Raw genomic sequence first — 24,287 nt, forward strand, 5'->3', positions numbered from 1 at the left:
GATGGTCAGATAAAATAGGCATTTGAAGTAACGATAGTGCTCACGTCTGCTACCTTTACTATTCAAATGAAAGTCAAATAACATCTATGGAAAACTGCTGGCGAAGCAAAGAAATTACTTTTAAATTACTCCCACAACGGTATGCTGAAATGCAGCTGTTGATTGACCGACACGGATGCCCAACGCTCAGCAGCCACTAGTAGGCTCTCTCCCTTTCGCTGAAAGAATTTACCTCGCTGTGGCTCAGCGCCCTGTCTTGCCAGGTTGACCCCGCTTGTTGGTGCTGGGAGCACGTTGATGAGTGTAAACAGAGGGATATGGCAGACGAGGGGGGCGGAGGCAACGACGATATCAACAATATGGGAAACCAGTTACAGCTACTTCCCGGTATAAGTATGAGGTTTACCTTCGCTAGCGTGTTAACTAGCTGTATGCGTTGTAAAATCAAATAATTTTCCAGTGTAGCTGCCAGACGAGCACGTAACTAGCTTGTCAAGTAGCTATGTACGTAATTAAACTAAGGTTACAGTGTAACGATACAGACCGTGTCCTAAAATTGTTAGCTAACTCCGCTAGCTATCTGTGTAAGTGCAGATTGATTAGTAGCATTGTGTCAGCTATTGTCTGGTTTGCAAGCTATATCTAGCTAACTACATTACCCTTTGTAGCTAACTGAAATAGCTATAACAGAGAAGGAATAAATTTTGCTTTTCGACAAGGATGTACCTCAGATATTTGTCAGTGAGTGTTGTAAGATAGGTGCTTTACTAACCATAATTACCAAAATGGGGTTTAGCTAACTAGCTGATAGGGTATTGTTAAGACGTGTAACTCTATATTTCTCGTTTGATTTGAAAAGATTTGCTACTATTTATATGTATACAGTAGGTAAAATGTTAAAGCCTAACTACACAGCCATATAGCACAGCCTAACAAGCTTCCCGATGATACTACAGTAAAATATTGGGTATATGTGCACTGTGGGCCTGAAGTTACCTAACTGGATTGACAGGAAATAAATTTTATAACGTAACAGGAAGAATCAAGCATAACAGGGAGACATATGTGTTTCATTATAATAAAAATACGTGTATCCATTTGTAGCCAATATGTTCACTGTGCGTTTGATTTGAACTACTGACTAACCCAAATTTCCATTTGGTCACTTTGTTAACTGAGCTGTTGTGGTTTTAGAAAATGAAGAGGAAGGTGAGGATGAGATGGAAACTGAAGATCGAGACGGGGAGGATGCAGAAAAGCCAAACATTAACTTTGACCCCAGTCTTCCAACCTCACATGCTGTAGGTGATATTAAAACACCGGTTTTGGCTTGTACAGTGTAAGACATGTGATGTGAAAATATTTGTTCAAAGGCAGTCAACAAACATTGTGCATGCGTCAAATGTCTGGACCTGTGCTGTTTCATCTGTGGATCTGTTAGGACAATGGTTGGGACTATGTAGGACTTCTTATTCTCACGTCTGACTTTTGTAGACGTAACAGAGATTCAAGGTCAAGTGTCGGAGACCCTGTGATGCCCTTTCCCTCCACAGTACTTGGGCGCGGACATGGAAGAGTTCCATGGGCGCACGGTGCACGATGACGACAGCTGCCAGACAATCCCGGTCCTGCCGCACACGGCGGTTATGCTGATTCCCGGGCAGACTCTGCCGCTGCAGCTCTTCAGGCCGCAGGAAGTCAGCATGATGCGTAGCCTCATCCAGAAGGACCGCACGTTTGCCGTGCTCGCTCACTGGTACGGCGCCACACGCATCCGCGCTTTCGTCTCACCTTTGTGAGAGCAGATGAAAGACACCGCTTTACACCCTGCGATGCGCTGCGTTTTATAATGTTACAATGTAGAGCACTGCCTTGGTCTTTACAGCGTGTACCAAATCTTCATCTTTCTGTCCGCCAACAGGAAAGCAAGTTTAGGGGCTCCTAAGGACTGTTCATAAGCCTTTGACAACAACATGCTTAGTCATGCTACAGTACTGCACACTGTCTCTTAGTTTCATATAGGTAATCGCAGGTCTCTTGTGCAAGAATGGATGCACCTCTCCACGTTAAGACCATTTCACTGTGTCTTCCAATAAATGTGTGCCAGACACAGTGAATGTAGTACAGCATTCTCAGTCTCCATCTTCCCAGTGCTGAGAAGCTTTTCTGCCACTCCAGGACAGGGGAACAGTGAGGAACCCCCCCCCCCCCCCCCCCACTTTAACATCACATATTTATATTTATACTGTTGTATCCTGTTACTGCTACTTCTTCCTGTCTGTAATTTTTCATACCCAATGACATACTGACATACCATATGAAGTATAAGATTCGAGCAAAACAGATAGATCATACTGTATTACAGTACATTGAAAACAGTGGTTTCAAATCTGATCTTTTGAAGTTCTCAGGAGGAGCTGCTCCAGCCTCAACCCAGCCTCAGCATTTAGAAAAATATGGTGCAATTGTCTCTCTGCAGTGCGTCCGATGCAGGGGAGCAGCAGGCGGAGTTTGGGACAACAGCAGAGATCTATGCATACCGCGAGGAGCAGGAGTACGGCATTGAGACCGTCAAGGTGAAGGCCATGGGCCGGCAGAGGTTCAAGGTTCATGAGATCAGAACTCAAGCAGACGGGTGAGTGGGCCTGCTTTGTTCAGTCCAATAGGCCTTCCCAGAATCCCGTCCTCCTTAAGACCATGCCTAAGTTTATTATACTGTTTGATTACACGTAACAAATAAGTCACACACTGCACCGTGGGGAACTCTGCATCACAGCTACAAGAATTCTGCATGTTAGCTGGGAGACTGCAGAACTGGAGCGTGAGACCACACAGCATTTGATACAGCGTCACCAAATCGTGACTGTCTCTCCGACAGCATGTCTCGTTTTTTTGGAATTTTTTTGGTGAGCTATTATGGTTGTAACAACATATTCTTGAGTAATACCCCAACATACCATTGGGTGGCACGATTTCTCCATCTTGTTTTCCCTTTTCTACACAGAACTGTATGAAGCAAGCTTAATAAAGCAGAAACCAGGTGCCCATAACCATTGTTATTAAATACATACAATAATAACTCCAGATAATTTCCTTTGTTAATTATAATTTCCATGTGCACATATTACACCTACCTGTGGATTATAGAACAGTCTCCCAAAACTAACACAGTGATCATTATTTTGAAAGAAGTCATTTTTCCTCAATTGGTCAATGACAGCCCCAAAGCTGCCAGCCCTGCTTCTGTCTCCCCTACTTCTTTCCTCCTCATCCAAGAGGATATGAGAGGTGTATCTGAGGATATGTTTTTGTACTCTTTCATTTTCAAACAGTAAGTATATTGAAATTCTTGCCATGGTACTTACTCTCCTCAGCAATGTTCTCTTTCAGAGGAAGCAAAAATGAATTACATTCATGTTTTCTTAATGCTTAATGTTTTGTGCTTAATGCTTCAAGAACTTTCTATAAAAAACAAACATTAATGGTCTTTTCACTAAATATAAAACAAACATTTTTAATATCTGAAGAAGTTATTTTCTAACGTCTTTAAGCAAGTACGTTTTGCTTCATCTCTTTGAGTTTAGTCTGTGATGTTTCACAAAGATAAAACAGATTCTGAAAAGTGTCTTTAACTTCTGGCAAAGGGGCCTCAGAGGAATGGCTGTGATTTGGTTGAAATTTTAGCTCTGCCAATGAAACATCCGACACACTTGCACTTTCCCCAGAGAAATTAACTGGACTTCTTTATGCTACTTCAAAAGGCAAACTTCCATGCAAATATACTGTGTGACTTAGTCATGAGGTGACTAAGATATAAGTCCTTGTTGAATAAGTCCTCAAATGGATTTTTTATTTTTGTGATACTGAGTTTGCTTATCAAAATCACAGGATTGATTTGACAAATGTTGGTTTGATTTGACAGGATGTTATGACAAATGTATGATGACTGAATTGAGATCTGTTGCACCTAAATTAACAAACATATATACTGTGAACAGGTTTGCACAGTTTTTTTTTTCTCTATTTACATATTTCCCAATACAGACCCCTACCCCTAAATCCAACAGAAATTTTCATTTTTCACTGATTTCAGATGTGAATTGTCAGAGAGAAAAACTGCACAGACCTGTTAACAGGGTGTGTACGTTAATTTAGGTTCTATAGATTTTAATACATGTCATTTTCATCCTTATGTCATCCTAACTGCGATAAGTCATTGTGATTTTGATAAGCAAATTTAGACACCATTTACACAGGAAACCTGGGTTTGTCCTGGGATACCTGTGTTTGTCTTTCGTATAAATAGGTAAATTCCCAGCTCTGTTTCAGTGAGAAAGGGGATCCCTGGATTTGTTATTTGCATTTAGTCCGCTCCTCACTTTCCAACCCATATTAGTCTGTTGTTGGTTACCCCTAAACTCACAACTGCCATGAAGGACATCAGACAATGGTGTCCTCCTGTGTTATATATTATCATCTACTTCAAGTTCACGAATTCTCACAATTCTGTTCAGTCGAGTAAAGCAATGCTTCTCGAAGTAGAGGTTGGAGGACTGCAGGGAAATGGATTCAGATTAGCATCATATATTAACTGAGACAGTGAATACAAAAGATGAATGTGTGTGAATTATTGAAGGACACTTAGGATACTGCATTTTTTGTATGCCACTGCGGAACTGTATTCTAAAGGCAACTGCTACCATAACGTTCTATAAACACTAAGAGTGTGAAATTTTAATATATCATGATAGCAAGCTGTGAATCTAGCAAAGTAAGTTATCTGGCAAGTCTAAATAGTCCTTTGTCAGCAAGGAAAGAAAAAGAATGATGAGCATTATAATTATTAACTGAACTCTGTCAGTAACATTATCTCAGATGTCTTCAGGTATTTCACTTTTTTGTCAGCAAACTGTAGTTTAAGGGAGAGACAGAGCACAGCTGAGCTGATCATTTTGCACAAACCATCAAATCTGGGAATCCAGTAAATTTCTGGGTACATAGTCTCATATAAGCAGGTCAGAATATGGACAAAAAACGGATTCAAATCCAGGGTTGCAGAGTCTTAAGCTCAACAGTGCCTCAGTGGTAACTCTGGTGCTTCATGTTACAAAGCAAATGAATGTCCCTCTGACATGATCTCAATCCAGTATATACTTTACAACCTATACTATCTATACAATTCTGTACCATATTCTCTACAATTTATACTATCTGTACAATTCTATACTATATTCTATATAATCTATACTATCAGTTACTGTAGAGATAACTGAGCTGACAGGTTTGCTTTTGGAGTGGCATTCAAGCCAACACATTTTTTTCAAAAGCAAACATACATGTACCTGATATAAAAGAACATATCAGATTCCTTATGTCAAGGAGTTCCTCAATGGCATTTTCCATTAGTCAAAGTAGATATATGACATGCGCAGATGGCTATTACAGATTCTGAGTAATCTGCCTAAAACTGAGGGGAGTCCAAACCTCAATAAACATAAAAAATGGGAAGAGTCTGTCGAGTTTTGTTCAGTTGTGATATCCCCCACCCTTGGCATGGAATGGCTGGGGAGAGCTTCAGGGAACAGTCCATTACTACAGTGAATAACCATCTAATTATCCTTTATTTAATGCTTGAGATAACGTATCATGCAGTTTAGTACAATGAATTATGTGGTGAAGTTTTAGAAACAGAAATAGAAACAGAACCAGTATAATTTCCTGCTTCACTCACAACACAAGAAAATGCAAAGCTCACATTCTCGCTCAAGTTAGCCTATGAGCATGGGCCTGCAGTACTATGCAAAGATTATAAGAGGGGGTTAGCATGGTTGTGGCTGAATTGTAAACCACCTTATGCATTGAAGTGTATATGCTCAATTGAAAGCCAAGAGAGCAATTGAGGTTCCCTTCAATGCAACTGCACATATGTGAACACATCCTCAGTTTTGTTATCACTAGCACCTGGAGTTTTTCTCCACCCTGTGAATCATTATCTTCCAGGTGTCCCTGTGAGCGCTCCAATCCTCAGCAGAGGCATGTGAATGAATAGACAATTATCCGTGGTATAATTGTAACAATTAGAAATGCATTTTGCGAACCAACAACAAAAAAAAATTAACACAGTTCCCTTTAAGGGGAGAGGAAATGAATAATGGACTCAAACAAGACAGGTTTGAGTGAGTGAGTGCAACACTGTCCACCTCCTCCTTTGGATACCAGTGAATTAAATTTTTTTTTTTTGCACATCTCTGCAATCAGCCGTTAAACCACACACAAAATATAATAATAGTGCGACATTTCAAATCTCAGAAACTCAAACACCAGAGTCTGAGACTGAAGCAGGCAAGGGTGAATCAGAGCTTTGACAAAAATGAAGGGGAAACAGGGGAAGTCATTCATGCTTTGACAAGTGTTCCTCTTGAAAAAATGGACCAGACAAAATTGTTGGCATTTGCAAACAAGCATGTAATAAATAGCAAGGCCAGTACCTACTCAACTTCAAAAGGTTTACCTGCCATGAACTGCTGGCTTGCATGACATTAAAATCAAACATATACTGTATATATACCAGAGGTGGAAAACCCCGGCTTCAGAAAGTAGAAGTCCTGCCACGTATTTGTTCCACCCATGTTCAAGCCAGCTGAATTTAATTAGCACAACTCTTCAGCCAGGTAGTGGAGCTAATTAGTGAAATCACCTTGTTTAGTGAATGGCTAGAACTTTGGCTAGACTTTTACTTCCTTAAGCTGGGGTTTTCCACTTCTGATATATACTGTATCTGTAGTCACTGATGAATCAACAGGTGTGAAAGATCATTGTTTTGCATATTTTGTTTGTTTTGCATGGGCATTTGCAGATGAATTAGGAGTTATTCTGTAAACTCTGTAGTGGCAGATGGTATCGTGAAAAGTTTAAAGTAATTTCAGGTTGATTTTAAAACCACATGTTCAAGGCTTACAATTACATCCTTTTAGGCTTGTTGCCAGAATGATGTCAGTGATATTCTTTTTATTCAATCTGATTTTCTGTATATAGCTTCCCCTTACAGATTTGCAGGTACTCTAATAATAATAATAATAATAAAAAAACATTCCAACACGTGCAGTGATGTCACAATGGGCCTGTTACACAGATACAGACCATCTCTTTAGCAAATCTTGTAACTCCTTCTTTTTACCATGGTTTTTCATGCCAGTTTTTCTTCAAACTTTCCTTTCTACTTTCTTCTTTTTTCCATTTTCTTGTTCTCCCTATTCTTATTTCATCCAATTTTCTGTATAACAGCTCCTACTACTATTTAGCTACACTTGACAAATACCTTCATCTAGCATATGATTGCTTAGCTTGTGCCATTACTTGTTTTTGTGTCAGTAACTAAAAGGTTTTTGAGATTTTTTTTACAGATTTTACAATTTTCCCCATGGAATAACATGGAGAGAGAGTTCCAAATCTAAACATTCTAACACGTGCAGGTGACGTCGCAATGGGCCCACTGCTGTGGCCACGGATAGAGACCATCTCTTGAGCAAAGCTTGTAAGTGGTTGTTACTACTGTACTGGGCTTTTTCAAGTCAACCTTAAGTTTGTCCTCAAACTTTCCATCTAGTTTTTCATTAAGTGGCTTGAAAAATAAGTTATATGGACCCCTAGGTGCCAGCGCATTAAATTTATTGAATAAATGAGGACTGAATTTCTGGAGAAGACATGTTCAACATGTTATTGTTATACTGTTTTATTCATTGATTTCTTTTCTTCTATGCACAGTCTCTGTCCTCTAAAGACAAACAGCCCTAATAACCCTAGAATGGAGAATGTTTAATTGTAATGTATCCATTTCTACTACTCTTTGTCACATATTTACTTGTGTTTTCATTTTGGCATTCTGAAACAAACAAAAAAAGGCTAAGAGCATAACCCAAAGATCCTACATTTTACAAAGTCCATACCAATCAGACTTCAGGTTCATGAGGTGTCATTTAAGTGTTTGTAAAAAATTCAAAATGGTTTAAAAACAGAAGGGAGGGGAACCTATATCACTTCATACAAGCCTCTCAAAATTAGAGTATATGATGTACTCCCTGAAATTTATTATTACAAAGTGACTGAAAAAATGTAAGTATGGTGCTCTTCACCTTTGGTGTGTAGCCCCCTTGCATTGTAAAATATGAAAATTGCACATTAATTACAGAGAAAACCAAATATTGCTTCAACACTACAGTGTACCTCTTCAGTCACAAGGAAATTGTATATGCCAGGTCTGGGGTCAGCACAACATTTCTAGGCCACCATCAAATTTGTTTATATCACAAGATGTGTGCACATGTAGTGCACATGTATGGTTGCTCAGGTTCTATGGAATAAGGTAATGCTAATGTTTAATATGTGAAAAACATATTTACAGCCTCCATAAAATTTTTAAAACTTTAATATTACCTCCTAATCAGAATCAGCAGTATTGTGGACACACTGAGCCATCATGCTGGACTGAGTTCATGGCCAATCAGTATAGCACTATGTAGAATGGCAGCTTTTAGTCCATTGTTGATCTGTCTGGCAGTACTAATGCTTTCAGTTATGCTTTGTCCTTGTATGTGTTATAGTGTAAACCCACTTTGGAAATCAAATACAGGAAATGCCAGGTATTTGAATGACATCAGCCCTGATTAGCAAGTAATGGCCCAGAGTGGAGTCTGTCTGGAAGTGGTGGCTGCCTGACAGAGCAGATTCCTTTGATTTGTGGTTTTCTTCCTCAGTAGGTCATCGCTAAGCAATACAACAGATGTTCTCCTTACAGACTAATAAGTAAATGGAATTGAAAATGGCTTGAGAAAAACAAAAGTCAGAAAAAGGTTTGTGTTGAGCGCATGATTACATCGGCCTGTGTCGTGTTTTTTCATCATTGCGTTATTGTAAAGGAGTGAAACTTTGTGACCTAGATTCTCATTTTTGTTTCCATTTCAGTTTGTGTGATGTACTTGCATGCGCAATGCGCATTTATACATGGGGATCCAAATTTCCAAAATCCAAAGCGGAAACAGTATCTTTTGTCAGCTAAAATAGGCTGACCGAGGCCATAATATCATGTGGTGAAAAAAGTCAAACTATCTGTGAGTATTCATGAGGTTGGGAAGGGAATACTCCATAGTAGCTGTTAGGCGCACATGCAGATCATAAATGTATGTTGCAGTCTTCATAAACCTATACAAAACAATAACGTATTGAGAGTACATTTTAGAAAATATATATTTTTATCTGAATCTATATCTTGAAAACATTATTGCTGCTTTGGTATATTGCATCATATTTCTGCTTTACACAAATGTATTTGAAATATATTTGCAATATAGTCTTGGGCTGAACAACATATTTCTCAGTATATTATATTATGTTTCATTTTTGTTTGGAGGAGTGTTTCAGTGTAAAAGGACTACATGATAAAAAACAAACTTGGGAAAAATAGCCATTTCCACACCTCCCTTCTTATATCATCTGAAATGAGAGAGCTTACATCCCTACCTGCAAAATGTCTCTTCCTCTCTAAGTTACACACCTGTATTCAAAGACCTTAATTCCTCACATGTTCACAATCCTCATGTTGCCCACCCCATGTTCACATTAATCGGTTTGCCAATAAATCAATTGATGTATCTGAAATGACTGTACACAGGGCGGAATGAGATAACAATGCTGTGTTTTCTAGTTTTCTTCAGGGATGGTTTGCCTAAGGCATGAGAAATCTGAATGATTAAGTGGATATAGCCTGTCCCTATTGAGGTGGAACACGGCAGACAATGTTCCAATATGTAACAGGGTTTCAGTGCAGTCAGTGCTGAAGGCATACATAGTATACAATGGTGGGATGTGGTGGGGGAGGGGGGGTTGTCTGTGCTCTCATTAACTCAGGACAAAATGTTCGTACCTCTAACTTACCTCTTCCATTTTCGCCATTATGTAAGCATTTTCTGGGATATGACTGTAGCATGGTGATTTCAGGTTAAAGACTGATTTGCAGCTTTGCATTCCAGGCACACCCTGAAGATGTGCATATGTTCTGCCCGGTCTGATGATTACTTATTTCATTTTTCTCTCCAGTTTATTTCAAGTCACAGTGCATAGTCTTCAGCAATTGCTATCATGAACGGATACAAAAAAACCCTTTTAAATGCACTGTTAACAGACTGGTTACAGCATAGGAGAATTAAAAATCCTCTCCCTCCATTCTAGGACACGCTGTCATACCATTAGTGTATTCTTTTTTTAACTGCCATTTTTACATACAGAAATTATTGGAGCAGTTCATTCATTGAACTCAGTGTGCAAAGAGGCGTAGTAGGTGCTATTACTGGGGTTTTATGGATACTGTGTCGAAGTGCCAACAGAATTTTTTATTTTTTAATTTCACAATGGCCTTTTTTGGGAAAAGTTTGCCAGATTTATGCAGCAGCACTTTTTTCACAGAAATATTTTTTTATATGCCTGACTTAATGTTGTGTAAAATTGGCAGTTGGATTAATGCTTGGCCCAGTTTCAGTGTATACATATGCAAATAATTAGCCACAATCACAGTTTCCTTGATAATATATTAACATTTTTAGGAGGTGGCAATATTAACCACCGTCTGGATACATTAATATCAAATAGCTTATTATGAGTAAGTCTTTAGCCTGTGTTAGTGTTATAATCCTGGGTTTAATTAAAACGATGTCTGGCAGTGAGTCGCAGTCCCAGTGGGAACAGATGTATTTGTGAACATGGACTGCCTCCTCCGTGTTTCAGGATCCGACAGGCGAAAGTGCAGATCCTGCCGGAGAGGATTCTCCCTGACCCCCTTTCTGCGGTGCAGCTTACCCCTCTGTCCCGGCTCCACCCGCACCCGTCCTCCAGCCCCCCGGCTGAGCACTGCCGGCAGGCCTACACAAAGGTGAGGCCTTGGTCATAGCCAAAAGTCCAAAAACTCTCCATCAAGATGTACAAGATGGGGGATGGGGCTCCAGGGGTGCTATTGCACATGAAATCTTTGATTACTTGCTTGAATCATTGATCAACAGTTGTGTTCCTAGATTTACCAACCCCTGTTTTTTCACTAACATTTCTGATATGTACCACTCTGTTAGGAGTACTGCAACAGGCCTTTCCTCTTTTGCGCCATTAATGTAATGAGGAGGGCTGTTCATTAGTGTGTATTCCATGACATAATGTATAGTGCAGTACAGAGCTATTGATATGATGCAATGCACGTCACAGACCCAAAAAGTAAAATAAAAGAATTGCATTGACGTAGATGTCAACACATTTTACAACAAACATTAGTTCCCTCATTTTATTGAAAAATCTTGATACTTGAGGTAGCTGAATTGATAATATGATTATAAAAAGGAAATAGTGACATTCAGCTATATCAACAGCCCAAGAAAAAGAGAAGAACTTATTACCTGAACCCGCAAGTCAGTGTTAGAGGTTCCTCATACAGGAACAGGGTTTGTCACTGTACAGCTGCAGAGTTTGAATGCTCATAGTGAATTCAGTATTATCTGACTATAACACAGGAGCCATATCCAGGAAGGGTGTAATTTTTTCCTGGTGTGTCATTGTCACTGATTGATACACTGCTGAAGTACTTGTCTGCCTTTGCAACACTCTGCTGGGGCACAGAGGCACATGCATCACCAGCTGCTTTGAGAAGCACGTTGTTCAGTCACAGGCCATGCATATTACATGCACTTCTATGGGTGTGTGTGTGTGTGTGTGAGAGAGAGAGAGTCACGGAGGTTTGAGTGCAGCATAGTAGCTTGTATGTGCATGGCATGGTGATGCTTTAGTGTGTGGCATGAGAGGGGAGTCACCACTGAGCAACTGAGAAAAAGCCTGTTGCTTCGGCAAATACTTCATCACTGTATGACAGGAAAATCTGTGGGTAACCTCCCTGCAGACACACAAACATTCACTGTAGAATCAATCACACTCTCTCTGAAGCTTTCCCCCACCACTTATAATCATGCAAGAAGTTTCCACGTCTTTGTTTTCAGAATGTAATCCCATGAATATTTGTAGTCAGAGCTGTGGTCTCTTGGCTGTGGTCTCTTAGCTGAATTTTTACAAGTTGTGGCTTCAATGGATTTTAGAGATTCTATTTCTTTTGATCCTTTTTTCTTTTAAATTTTCATTTAATCACCGTTGTCAATTGAAGCTAATTACGACACGTGCAACTTCCTGTAGCTGGGCTGTCAGAATGAGAGTTAATTGTTTGTTTGGGAGGCAGCTCACCGTTGTCATGTCGGGTAGCACTCATCCTGTTTTGACACTGATCAGGAGACGGAGTTGCTGGACAGAGGGCCATCTCCCTTGCAGCCCTGATTTATCCACCAGAGAGTTGCTTTAGAGGAAATATGTTTTGAGAGCAATTAAATATTAAATTCATGTGGATATGCTCTCTGATCAGTCACTGCAAGTACATGAGGTCAACTCCATTACACACCATGAAAATAGAATTGTACATCAACAACGCTTACACAGACATAAATCCCTGACACACACATACATACACACACACACACAAACACACACACACAGACTCAGCATCATACCTACAGCCATATTTATTCATACTCCTGACTAATTGGGAAAAATATATATACAATATGTACATTTTTATATGTTGTACTGCAGTCTTAATAGAATTGTTCAGTGTAAAGACATATTATTCACAATACATTCATTTTCATTTATGAGCTGCTTTCTTGTGGGCAAACAACCATGTTCAATTGGATTGAGGACTAGAGATTGATATGATCCATTGAGAACATCTAGTTTGTGCTTATTTTATTCTTAGACTGTTATGATATTTGTTGTGAAAGGCAGTTAAACGATTTTATATTATATGTTAAAGAACGTATTGAAAGGATCTTCATCAAGATGTCATGCCAAGACTATCTGTTCAGGACGACTACTGCTATCTAGTCGGTAACAGCTTCAGACTTCTGTTTGAGTTGAGGTTTTTCCTGAGGCTGTGATCTCAGGATTTTTCATTTTAAATCAGTTCTGACACTTCAATAGGGTAATCGATGCCCCCCCTTTCAACGGTTTTCAGCAACATTTAAGACATGCAGTTGTCACCTTGTTTATTTTATATATTTATGAGATGACAGTGCGGCGATGGTTGTGTAACTGAACCAGAAAGTTTCAGATTCAAATGTTGATAATGTGAGTGTTCGCTTTCTCATGTATTGATACCTTAACTGGGACAAACAAAGTTGTTTTCTCTATTTATTCTCATGTTGATTGCAACTGTCTGAAATGTACAGTATCTTGTACAGTTGTCTTTGTTTTTCAGAGGAGGTTCCATTGTGCCACTGTGACATCATGGCCTGCCTGGGTGTACTCGCTGTATGACTCGGTATGCACTGTATACTGTAGGACAATTGCATATAATATTTTTTTTCTAAATATATGTAGGGATTATACTGACGATTAGACTTTAGATTAAACATAAAACTTGAGTCACAGGATTTATTGCTTGATTTGGCAAATCAGCAAACCAGTGGCTCTCCTGGGACTCTAGCTGATCAGAACTTCTCTGTGGACTAAAAAATACAGAGGGTCTAGGGTGTGAGGCAATGAATGGTTTAATGTGTCATTTCTATTATAGACTGCTCTAATCATTTCTCTTTTTTCTCCTTCCTCTTCTGTTCTGCATTCACTTTCAGGAAATTCTCATGAGTAGAGTGAAGAGACAGCTACACGAATGGGATGAGAACCTTAAAGATGATTCCCTCCCCACAAATGCGATAGGTACACCCCACCCCCATCCGTGACCCCCCCCCCCCCCCCATGTCCTCTCTCTCAGTTATTAATGTACACTACACCTCCCTATATTCCCTCCCTAAGATATTAATGTACACTACACCTCCCTATGTGCCCTATCTCATTATAACTGTACACTACACCTCCCTATGTGCCCTATCTTGTTATAACTGTACACTACACCTCTCTGTGGCCCCTGCTCTTTTATCCAGATTTCTCATACAGAGTGGCTGCCTGCCTGCCCATTGACGACACCCTGCGCTTCCAGCTCCTGAAGATTGGCAGCGCCGTCCAGAGGCTGCGCTGCGAGCTGGACATCATGGACCGGGTGAGGGCGAGCGCCACCCAAGCCCACGCCCCCCTCCCCCCTGTTGTTGAGGAATGGGTGCTGTCAGTTAAGATGATCAGTTCGGTGAGGCCACGCTTTCCTCATTCCCACACCCATTCCCAGAGCTTCAGCCCAAATGTAAACTGGCCATAAGAGGTAAGGGGTCGAATAAGCCAGTCTCTCCTTCACATTCTTCTGACACGTTCTGACAGTTAAACTGCATGTTTTGATTGGGGGGGGGGGGGGGGGGTGGACTGCAACATTTATGTATCCCTCACCCTGCATCTGGGTGTATATAAACATGCAATATGCAGTAGTATATCACTATGTAGTGCTTCCATATGCATGGCAACAAAGATCTTAGAAGCAGGTGTGTGGATGGTAACATAATCTGTCTTGCCCCTTTGGGATTCAGGCAACTGGCTCATCATAGCCATAGGTTATAGACTGCTCAGTCTGCCAGGTCTCACACACAGAATATGTTACTTAGCTGTGTAATGACACAACATTCATTTTGTGCCATTACCTCGGGCTGAATGAAGGATTGATATGTCAGTATCAACTGAATGTTCGTCACATCCATTTGATCCACGTTTAAATGTTACCATATTATGTCTCTCATCTTACCTCTGTGTCTCTGATGGGATGTAATGCACAGCTTTGCTTCAAAAACACAAGAAAGCAAGTTACATGTTTTTAGGTGTCTCGCATTGCTATTAAATTATACAGTACATGACCATAGAATCAGTCCCTGGACATCCTGGAAGACCGACATGATATAAGGCCTCGTTCTTTGAGAGGGATTTCGGTGTTCTTACAAAGACCTTGTGCAGGTTCACTGTTTTCACCTTTCTGCTGTTCACAGTGCACCTTGCTGTGCTGTAAGCAATGTCAGGACACAGAGATAACAACCAAGAAGGAGATCTTCAGGTGAGTGTGACCCTGTGGCAAGTAGCCACTTTCATTGAGTGTCTTTGAGTCAGCTCTGAAAGAACTCTTCTGCCAGTCTGTCTCTCACAAAGGTGCCTATGAGTGGCAGTCCAAAACAGAATAGCAGTCTGTTACACTGTATAATGTGGTGGATGAAAGTACAGAGTACTATGCTAAATATTGAATGCGACTTAGATACAGGTTGCAAAGTACAACAAATTGAGCTATTATTCCCAATCACTAGACATCACAGACTGCCAGCTCTACCTCATGAAGAAGCATCCTGTTGCAATAAGGTTTATGTTTCAGTGTATGTTATATTTTTACATTACATTGCGTTATATTCATTTAGCAGATGCTCTTATCCACAGTGATTTTCAGCACAAAACAATTTTTTTCAGAAAGAATACATACATATTTGTATGAGTGCACATACAGAACTGGCTGGCTTATGAATATGGCAGAACATTTGAGCAAGAGAGTCAAATAGCAAAAAAAAAAAAAAAGTGAAAGCTTTTCTCAAGGTAAAATTAAAGCAATAAAACACTACATTGTAGCAAATTAATCTGAATTGTGTGACCAGCTCATGAAGTTCAGAGGTGCTGGCGTAAATGCTGAAATGTTGCTACACTTGGATATTTTGCCTTTGGTTCTTCTCTGTAATATCATTGCAGACCTGTGCCACTGCCCTGATAACACCTCTTTCCTCCAAAAAACTGGGTCAGCATGTACATTCAAGAGTAAAAAAACAAAATATTCCCTGTGCTTTCTTCCACCTGCAATTCCTCATATTTTCCTCTCTCTCCAGTGTTTGTGCCATTTAGATTGTGTAGGTTGCCAAGGTTACAACCTTCTTATTTCTAGTTATTTGTATTTCTGCACATGCATGCAACCCTTTTGCATTAAGTGTAGGCTATCAGTCCCCTGCAGTGCTGGAGAGGAGTGAAACAGGTTTGAAAATTTGGTAGATCAAAAAAAAAAAAAAATACACACTCACCTTGTGCAATCACCAGATGGATTTAGACAAACAATTGGGCAGGTAAGAAAGGACAGCCTGTGGACCTGAGTGAAAAAGGCGGCAGTGTAGCATAGTGGTTAAGGAGCAGGACTCGTAACCGAAAGGTTGCCGGTTCGATCCCCGCTGGGACACTGCTGCTGTACCTTTGGGCAAGGTACTTAACCCACAGTTGCCTCAGTAAATATCCAGCTGTATAAATGGATAACATTGTAAAGAACTGTAACCTATGTAAGTCGCTTTGGATAAAAGTGTCTGCCAAATGAATAAATGTAAATGTAAAAACCTGTGTGAAACCCTCTACAGCTTAATTCACCAGAGATTGAAGAATGGATTATTGGTAGTTGTGGCATATATGTCCTTGCCTGCTATTCAAAAATTAAAGGAATGAGTCATAAAATAATTTTGACCAGCAGTCCTGCTGTTCAGAGACATTTTGTTCTTGCACAGATTTGGGGGAAGGACCTGTAAGGACTATGCAGGTGGATGTAAACTGTCTTGAAAGGCTCTAAAAATATAATAATTATAATAATTAGATAATTTGTCTTAAGGAAGTGGCTTGATACAAACTAACCTCAATGTTGGCTATAGATTAGATAGATTGGCTGTAGATACACTGTCCACCCCCACACCCTCCTCCATGTACCAGCCCTCTGTGCAGCTGGAGACTCAATCACTGCTCTGAGTTGATAATTGGCCTCTATGAATCACCAGACCTCCAGAAAAGTTGTTGACACTGCTGTCTGACCTGTGGCCAGACACACAGAGAGGGCAGTTGTAGGCACAAAGGCTACTGCCGTACCTTGTGTTAACACTACGTACTAGCACCTCATGTAAAACCAATCAAGGCTGTGGGCGCCCTGCCAAGCACAAAGCACTCATCAGCATCCTGAACAGAAATCTATAGAGCTTTAACATGCAAAATATTTTTTAAAAGAAACGTGGATAAAACGTGTGTCATAATGCATTGTGCATAATGGACTTAGATTAACAAGTACATTTTTTGGATGTCACAAACATCTGAAGACTCAGGATTGTCTGAGTGGCATACGTCATTCTTTCCAAAAACTATGGCAGAATCGTGGCTAGTGTTATTTACATTTCACAGTCCATTTGCACTAGAATGTATTCATCATGGTGAAAAACACGCTTTCAGTCCCACAGTGCACTCCTGTGTTCAGTGGCTGCTCGGAGGGCAGCCAGCTGGCTGAGAGCCTTAAGGGTCTCTCGTTAGGTGGAATAAAAGATGAAAGGACCTGTTGTACTCCAAGGGTCACGTACCTACTTCTGTGATGTGCTGTAATGTAATGGCATGTCAGTGTATTCTAATAATGATGTACCTTTCCTTGTAACCACTGCTCTTGGAATTATTCTAACATCCTTTCTCTCTGTCCCCATTTAACCCCCTATGTCAGTCTGTGTCTCCCTCAGTTAAATTCTGTTTTATTTGCTTTTGCAATGACCAAGATTATATAGGTTATCTACAAATTTATCTTTACATATTGATACTATGTACTGTGCTCGACAATGATACAAATGATACATATATGCATTACATTGGATTACATTGTTGCTATTTAGGATACACTCTTATCCAGAGCAGCTTACACAGTGTGTATAAAAAAAATGGTACAAAAAGTTACACAAACAGGAGTAACCACTAATCAGTAACCACACATGCACAAGGAGAGGAATGTTCAGGGCCAAATAGTGCTGAGATCTCAAAGGGCATGCCTAGACTGACATGTAAGTGCAAAGCAATATTTACAACTTAAGGACTATGCTCTTCCGGATGTAATACTAACTCTGACACATACCACACATATGCAAGTAAACCATCACATACCAGATTACATAAAACTGTTAAGTTTCCACTCCTGCATATATAATTCCACATTGGAGGGACAAAAGATCAAGCTTGGGTAGAGGGTGTGGCCTGAAGAGATGGGTCTTCAGTCTGTGGTGAAAGATGGCAAGTGTTTGAGCTGTTCTGACTGAAACAAGGAGCTTGTTCCACTACATAGGGGCCAAGACAGTCAGTAGGCACATGGGGATACAAGAAGGGGGAACAGCCAAGTGTCCAAAAGAAGCTGAGTGCAGTGGTCTGGCCAGTGTGTAGGGTTGGAAAGTCAGTCAAGTATAAGAGGGAGTCATTTCCCTCACCACTCAGTAGGCCGACACAGCCATCACCTCTGTCCAGTGATGGGAGATCAGGAACTGTGAGAAAGCAGTGTGTGTGATATTTAATTAAGAATGATTTAAGGTCGCCTCCGTCACACCCTGTCCCTCAGACTTGTGAGATATTGTGCCACAAGTATAGAGCGTGGTCTCTACTTTCCTAGGAGGTTTGGAAGTTATCAGCGAGGTTTCCAATCAGTAGGCATATTTAAGATTTTAATTTTTGGAAAGTTATTTTGTCTATTTTCAGTATATTTTCTCCACATGATTGGAAAATGTAGCTATGTCTCAAGCACTTGCAGGTGGCCTGTTTTCTCTGAGTGTCTGTGTCAGCCCATGTTGGCCAGTGTCTGCTCACACTCTCCCTCTCTTTGTTTTACATAAAATATGCTTAAAAGTCAAAGTCTCTCCTTTTTTTCCTTTCAGCTTGTCATTATACGGACCTATGGCTGCTTATGTAAACCCACATGGATTTGTCCACGAAACCCTGACCGTGTACAAGGCCAGCAATCTCAACCTGATAGGAAGACCATCCACACTGCATAGCTGGTTTCCTGGGTAACCCTTCCTGTTTATATACCCACATCACAATGTAAAGTACCATAAACTCAAGCTTATATACATTTCATTCTAGAAGCTCAAAATGACCAGAATTCCTTAGACGTTTCCCATCCTGCAACTTTCGACATTCAATTTCTCAATCAAATTGAATGTGGCATAGCACTCTTACAGTGTAACATTGGTTTTTCAATGGAATTCCAGAGAGAGAATATTTTGGCACTTGCAAAGTGATTACAAACCAAGAAATAACAAAATATAAAATTATAAAATTAAAACATGACAGCAAAATCATAAGAAAGACGTAATATAAGAAAAGATGTATCTCCTGTCAAATTTCAACTAAACTGTACTTACAACACACCAGTTTTCTGAGACTGCTTTTTCAATACTTCGGAGATGGGATTTCAGTGCCCAGTTATATCTTGGTTCAATTCTCGAAGTAGATTTTTTTCCCCAAATCTTAAAAGTACAGTCACGATTATGGTGTGGGTTTTTATACAGCGATACAATCTGATATTTAATCATGATCAAATGCATTTTTTCAGTACACATCAAGATTACTTTCAGTCAAAAGCAGCAGGCTGTTTTTGTCCTGCTTGAAAGACGGATTCCAAAATTCATGTTGTGGTGAAACAGTGACCAATAAAACAAGAACACACTGCCTCAGTTTAGGTTGAAAATGTATTGTATTGATTCATGCTGACAGTATTTCTAGGAAAAGAAGGGAACACTAGTAAATTAGAGCACACATTTGAAACAAGAAGACAGTTTTAGGTATGACCTCTAGGCTACTCATACATGCTTTTTTCCCCAAATCGTTGGAAAATGTATTTTAAAATAATTTGTAGAACAGCCTCTCAAATTTTGTCTGATTTCAGAAACCACTGCACTTTTAGATGTGGGCCTACCTAATTACAAATACATCTTCTGTAGGCTCTGTATTGATTTTGTGCTCGTAGCTCTTAAAAGTGATTCGTGCCTGTGGGACACCACAGATTCATCATTCATGGGCTGACCAATGAGTGGTAAGTTGCGCGTAGCAGTGTTATGTAGTGAAGTGCATCCTGAAATGAAAGAGAGCGCAGTGTTCAAAGGGAAAGAGCTGTGTCTTTGCTGTCTGTAGCGCTTTAGCACAGGCAGCAATGACATGAAAAACTTTAAAAGCAATGTTTATGAAAGCCCACCCAGAAGATGCAGGACTCCCAAACAAGGAGAAAGTCCTGTTCTGTTCAGATGTGGCCCAATTAAATGTATGCTAACTGAAATACTAAGCATAATATAAACAAAATTAAGCAATAATATCATCATAATATGAAAAGTAGTTTTTTTTTTTTTTCAAAATAAAATTAAAATGAGATTTTTTCCTATACAGAAAACCCCTATTAAAAGAAATACCGCTTGATTTCTCCCCCATAAAGAATCTAGTTGTAGAGAACCAAGACTCCACTGTCTTGATCTTTTCTGATCTGAGTGAACATGATACCTTGCTTTTGTTTCCTGAATAAACTGGACTCACACGAATCCAGATAATGTTAATCTGTGCCACAAAAGGCAGATGATACATTTGGGGGGAAAAACATCCTCTGGGGATTCAAATGGTCCGAAGTAGTTCATTAGCCAAATGAAGTCTCTTTGCTAGAACAGGTGTGCATTAAAAATGAGAGGCAACAGATTTGTCTTGGAATCACAACAGCTGTGGGCTGCTTTCCCTCGGAATAAAACTACATGCATGCGTGTTGTCCGGCCTCCTTGCAAGTCACTCACAGGCCTTGCTTTTGGCATCTATAGCAACAGCTAAGTGGCTTTAACTCCACTGAGCCAAAAAGGGTTCCTGGACCTTCTGCCAACAAGTATGCACCACTGCCATTTCTCAGAAGAATTGTGCCAATCAAGAGCAGTGGGTGCTCAACAAAAGCTGCAAAATGAGGATGTTTTAGTCACTAAACATGTCACTAAAGTGTTATTTATTGCATTTTATGTTGGTAAAAATTTGGCCTGCTATATTGAACAGATGTATAAAAAGCAAAGTTTGTTTCTCAATATCTGCATTATTTTGAGACGTATTGGCTTCACATTTGTCCAAAGGAATTGCTTCAAGAAACCTTTCTCACCTCGCTCTGAACAAAATCCTTGTGCGGGCATATGCAGGACAGAGATACAGCAGTTCATTCATGTCAAAACACATGACCAGGCAGAAGTTCTGACAAAGTTATAAATATCTTGAGACCATTGAATGAAACTTCTTTTGATAAGAGCTCTCCAAGCTGCTCCTTCAGGGGCTTTTCAGACTTATGTAACAGCCCAATTGAAAGCTGTTTTTCATACTCAAATGGTTGAACAACCATTTCCAACATGTTGATGCTCAGTTCTGTCTTTTATCTTTGAAGTCACTAATTATGTGCCAAAATTCATGATTCAGGAAAAAAAAACATTTTACTCTATTTTGGATTTTAGGACAGATGTTGCTCAGAACTATCTCTGATCATGTTTCAAGTGTAGTACTTAACAAGATGAGTTCTGTCATGGTCATGAATTATGATTTCATTTTGGTCTAATGAAGTGTTTCAAATCAGTGTTTCAGTCTGTGCTTACTTGTACAGTTCTCCATCTTTACTAAGAGAATGGAATGGCTCAGATCTAGACTTAAAGGCTGAGGCTGCTTGGCCATAACATGTGTGAACACATGTTATTGGCAAAGAGTTACCATTACCTCAGTATCGTTTATCAGAATCTGATTAAGTCTAAAACACTGTCATGTTAAGTTACTGGGAAAATACAGTCCTTAAGGTGTAGTTAAGCATTTTGCTTTTTTTTTTCAACATTTTTTGTTAAAACGAATCACGTGAAAACGGTATTAATGTTGCTCTTTAGCAGTTGCTGGCTTACTGCTTTCCCATGTGCATGGCCACAATTGCTTATTCAGGCTCAGACCAATGAGGTGAAACAATGCAAGACAAATCAAAGCATCGTTGTCTGGCCGTAACACCATGAAACAGAGGCTTTACTTGATTATATGCGCTCTGCCTTGTGTATAGCCATGTTAATTTGAGAGCAAAGATGGCTTGTTCGTTTGGTCTAGTTCTGGTCTTCATTTTAGTGAGTGGCATTTCAAACTGTTTGGATGCATGCCACCTTGAGAAGGATGGGATGGTTTAGGAAAAATGTCAAAGGATGTTTTTGACATTTACAGAAAGGTGAATTCTTTAAAAGTAATCACTTCTGAAAGTTTTTCTAAGGTGCCATATTAGCAAAACTCAGAGTTTGCACCATCGCAAATTCCCACAGCAATTTTTTGATAAGATGTTCAAATGTAAACAAAATCAATCATGTCCTTGGAGCAGATCAGGAGTTTTAGAAATAACCATGCTAATGTCTTCATAAATATATTCTAACACACATACTTGAAATATTACTCACAAGACAATGTCTCTGAGCCCAGATGACTCAGGTAGCCTCACAGGTTATTTCAATCTGTAGATCTGAAGCTGCTTTACTCTCTCTGGATGAAATGCAGTCTGAATATTGCTCTCCAAGGATTTACTGGCAAGAGATTACATCCCATGCAATGAAATCATACAGAAGTCATACTCATAGACCTGCATGACCTGCTAGACCTGCACGGTGTTGGAAGCATGACACAGCCTAAGCAAAAGAGACCTTGTAAGTCTGGACTCTGGTGGTGCGCTCAGTGTTAAGGACAGGCTTGTCTCTTCCTCTCCTGGGCAGGTATGCCTGGACGATCGCCCAGTGCCGCACCTGCAGCTCTCACATGGGCTGGAAGTTCACCGCCACGAAGAAGGACCTGTCCCCCCAGCGCTTTTGGGGTCTGACGCGCTCGGCCCTGCTGCCCCGCATCCCCAAATCTGAGGGCGAGGAGGGCGCCGAGGGGTCCCGCCTGCTGTGCCTGTGACCCAGAACAAGGCGAGCGCTTCGGGACATCACAATCACCCCCATCCACAGGAGGGTTGGGGAAGGCGGAAGACAAAAGAGCATTAGTTCACAAAATCAGTCTGTCTGTATTAGCATTGTGATAAATGTACATTCTTCGAAACTGGCTTTTGAATTGCACTTTTGGATGACGGGGGGAGCCTACAGCTCCTACCGCTGACCTGCATAGTCAAAAACACTGAAAGCAATAGGCGTCCTGCCAGGTGCCTGTAACCATTGCCTTGCTTTGTGAAGCAGAGAGAGGAAGAGAGTTGAACTGTCATATACAGGTCTCTAACCTACCCTTGCATGTTAGTCCCCTGAACCATGTGCTGAGTCTTTGTACAATGTACGCAATGAAATGTTCAGCTTGTCAGAGGTCCACTGTGGGGTCTCACGAGGGGTTCGATGGGTTAAACAGCCTTTCGTTTCCCTCTGTGCCCCCTCTTTATCGTGTGATAGTCAGTGAGCTGGCGTCTCGGTGCCATCTGTGACGCTGCACACAGTGTGGGAAGGTATGCTTTTTGAGGAAAAAGTTCCCAGAGTGTCTTAAATAAAATGGGTGAAGGCTTAGTGAGGTTTCGTCCTTACCATTTGGATTTGCCTTTGTGAGCCATTTCAGATTCTCATCTCATGAATAAAAATTAGGTAAATTTATTTTGTTAAGAGTAAATGTTCTCTGTGTTGCAAGATATTACACCTCTGAACCCTAAGATAAATGTTCTAAGCTATATAAAATGTATGGTATGGATTTTTAACATTTGTCAAAATATACCATATATATGAGATAGTATATTAATTATTATATATATATATGTAACCTATGCATACATTGTAAGAAATGTTGAAAAAAAACCTTAAATTGTAACATACTGTACATTTTACAAAATATGCATAGAATTACATTAAAGTCTCAGTAACGGATATAGGTTAAATCCTGTATGTTCTAACATGCATTTAAAATTTATCCCAAATATTGCCTGCCTGCTAGTAGGTCCTAATAGTAGGCCGATAATAGAAGCTTTGGTTACAAATGGGGGAATTAGTTTTGTAACTGCTTTGTTTTAGGCAACTTTATTTTTTTTTTCCTGCTTGTTCTTGTACTAGAACAGTTAAACATTGTATTTATTTAGTTTTTATGACAGATAGAGCTCTGATTGCAAAACTAGATTAGATATAACTATGAGCTCTTTATGTGACAAGACATGTAATTTCTGTCTCTTCCATGAATGGCATCATCAGTACAGCCATTGCCTTCTAAGAACAGTTGACTGATTGTAATTCCTTATATAGTAACCAAACCAATATCATTCAGTCAGATCCTAATTACAGTGCTGGTGAACATGTCTGTTTTATGGGTGTCATAACTGTAAAATATGTGTCAGTGGACCCTCATTTGGGACTGCAATAATATGACTTCAGGTGTATGTTCTGCATCACAATGCGAAACCTCCTGATTTCTCATAATTCAGGATAACATATGTGACCATTTCATTTTACAGATGTTCCTGCTCATATCATATTGTTTTGAAAGCGGAGTGTTGTGCT

At 40.0% G+C, this 24,287-nt stretch overlaps 1 protein-coding gene across 4 annotated transcripts; it reads left to right on the forward strand.

The window, feature by feature from the left end:
• Nucleotides 1-298: 298 nt before the first annotated feature.
• LOC118780900 (protein cereblon-like) lies at nt 299-23,441 on the forward strand. 4 transcript variants are annotated; one of them, XM_036533653.1, is made up of 11 exons: nt 299-393; nt 1,195-1,301; nt 1,554-1,756; nt 2,480-2,635; nt 10,777-10,921; nt 13,331-13,393; nt 13,704-13,788; nt 14,013-14,128; nt 14,994-15,058; nt 18,678-18,809; nt 22,539-23,441. In XM_036533653.1, exons 1-11 carry the CDS (start codon nt 318-320, stop codon nt 22,720-22,722), a joined length of 1,332 nt encoding a protein of 443 aa, XP_036389546.1. In that variant the 5' UTR covers nt 299-317; the 3' UTR covers nt 22,723-23,441. The 4 variants fall into 4 exon arrangements, with proteins under 4 accessions (XP_036389546.1, XP_036389547.1, XP_036389550.1 ...); XM_036533654.1 differs by having other exon boundaries at nt 299-387; XM_036533657.1 differs by lacking the exon at nt 299-393 and adding an exon at nt 474-504.
• Nucleotides 23,442-24,287: the final 846 nt, after the last annotated feature.

The sequence above is a fragment of the Megalops cyprinoides genome, chromosome 7 (assembly GCF_013368585.1).
Source record: "Megalops cyprinoides isolate fMegCyp1 chromosome 7, fMegCyp1.pri, whole genome shotgun sequence".
Lineage (NCBI taxonomy): Eukaryota > Metazoa > Chordata > Actinopteri > Elopiformes > Megalopidae > Megalops > Megalops cyprinoides.

Coding starts and splice junctions, on each gene's coding strand:
- LOC118780900 (XM_036533653.1), top strand. CDS start 318: ATGGCAGACGAGGGGGGCGGAGGCAACGACGATATCAACAATATGGGA. Junction 1,302..1,553: donor GTCTTCCAACCTCACATGCT/GTAGGTGATATT, acceptor TTCCCTCCACAG/TACTTGGGCGCGGACATGGA. Junction 1,757..2,479: donor TTTGCCGTGCTCGCTCACTG/GTACGGCGCCAC, acceptor GTCTCTCTGCAG/TGCGTCCGATGCAGGGGAGC.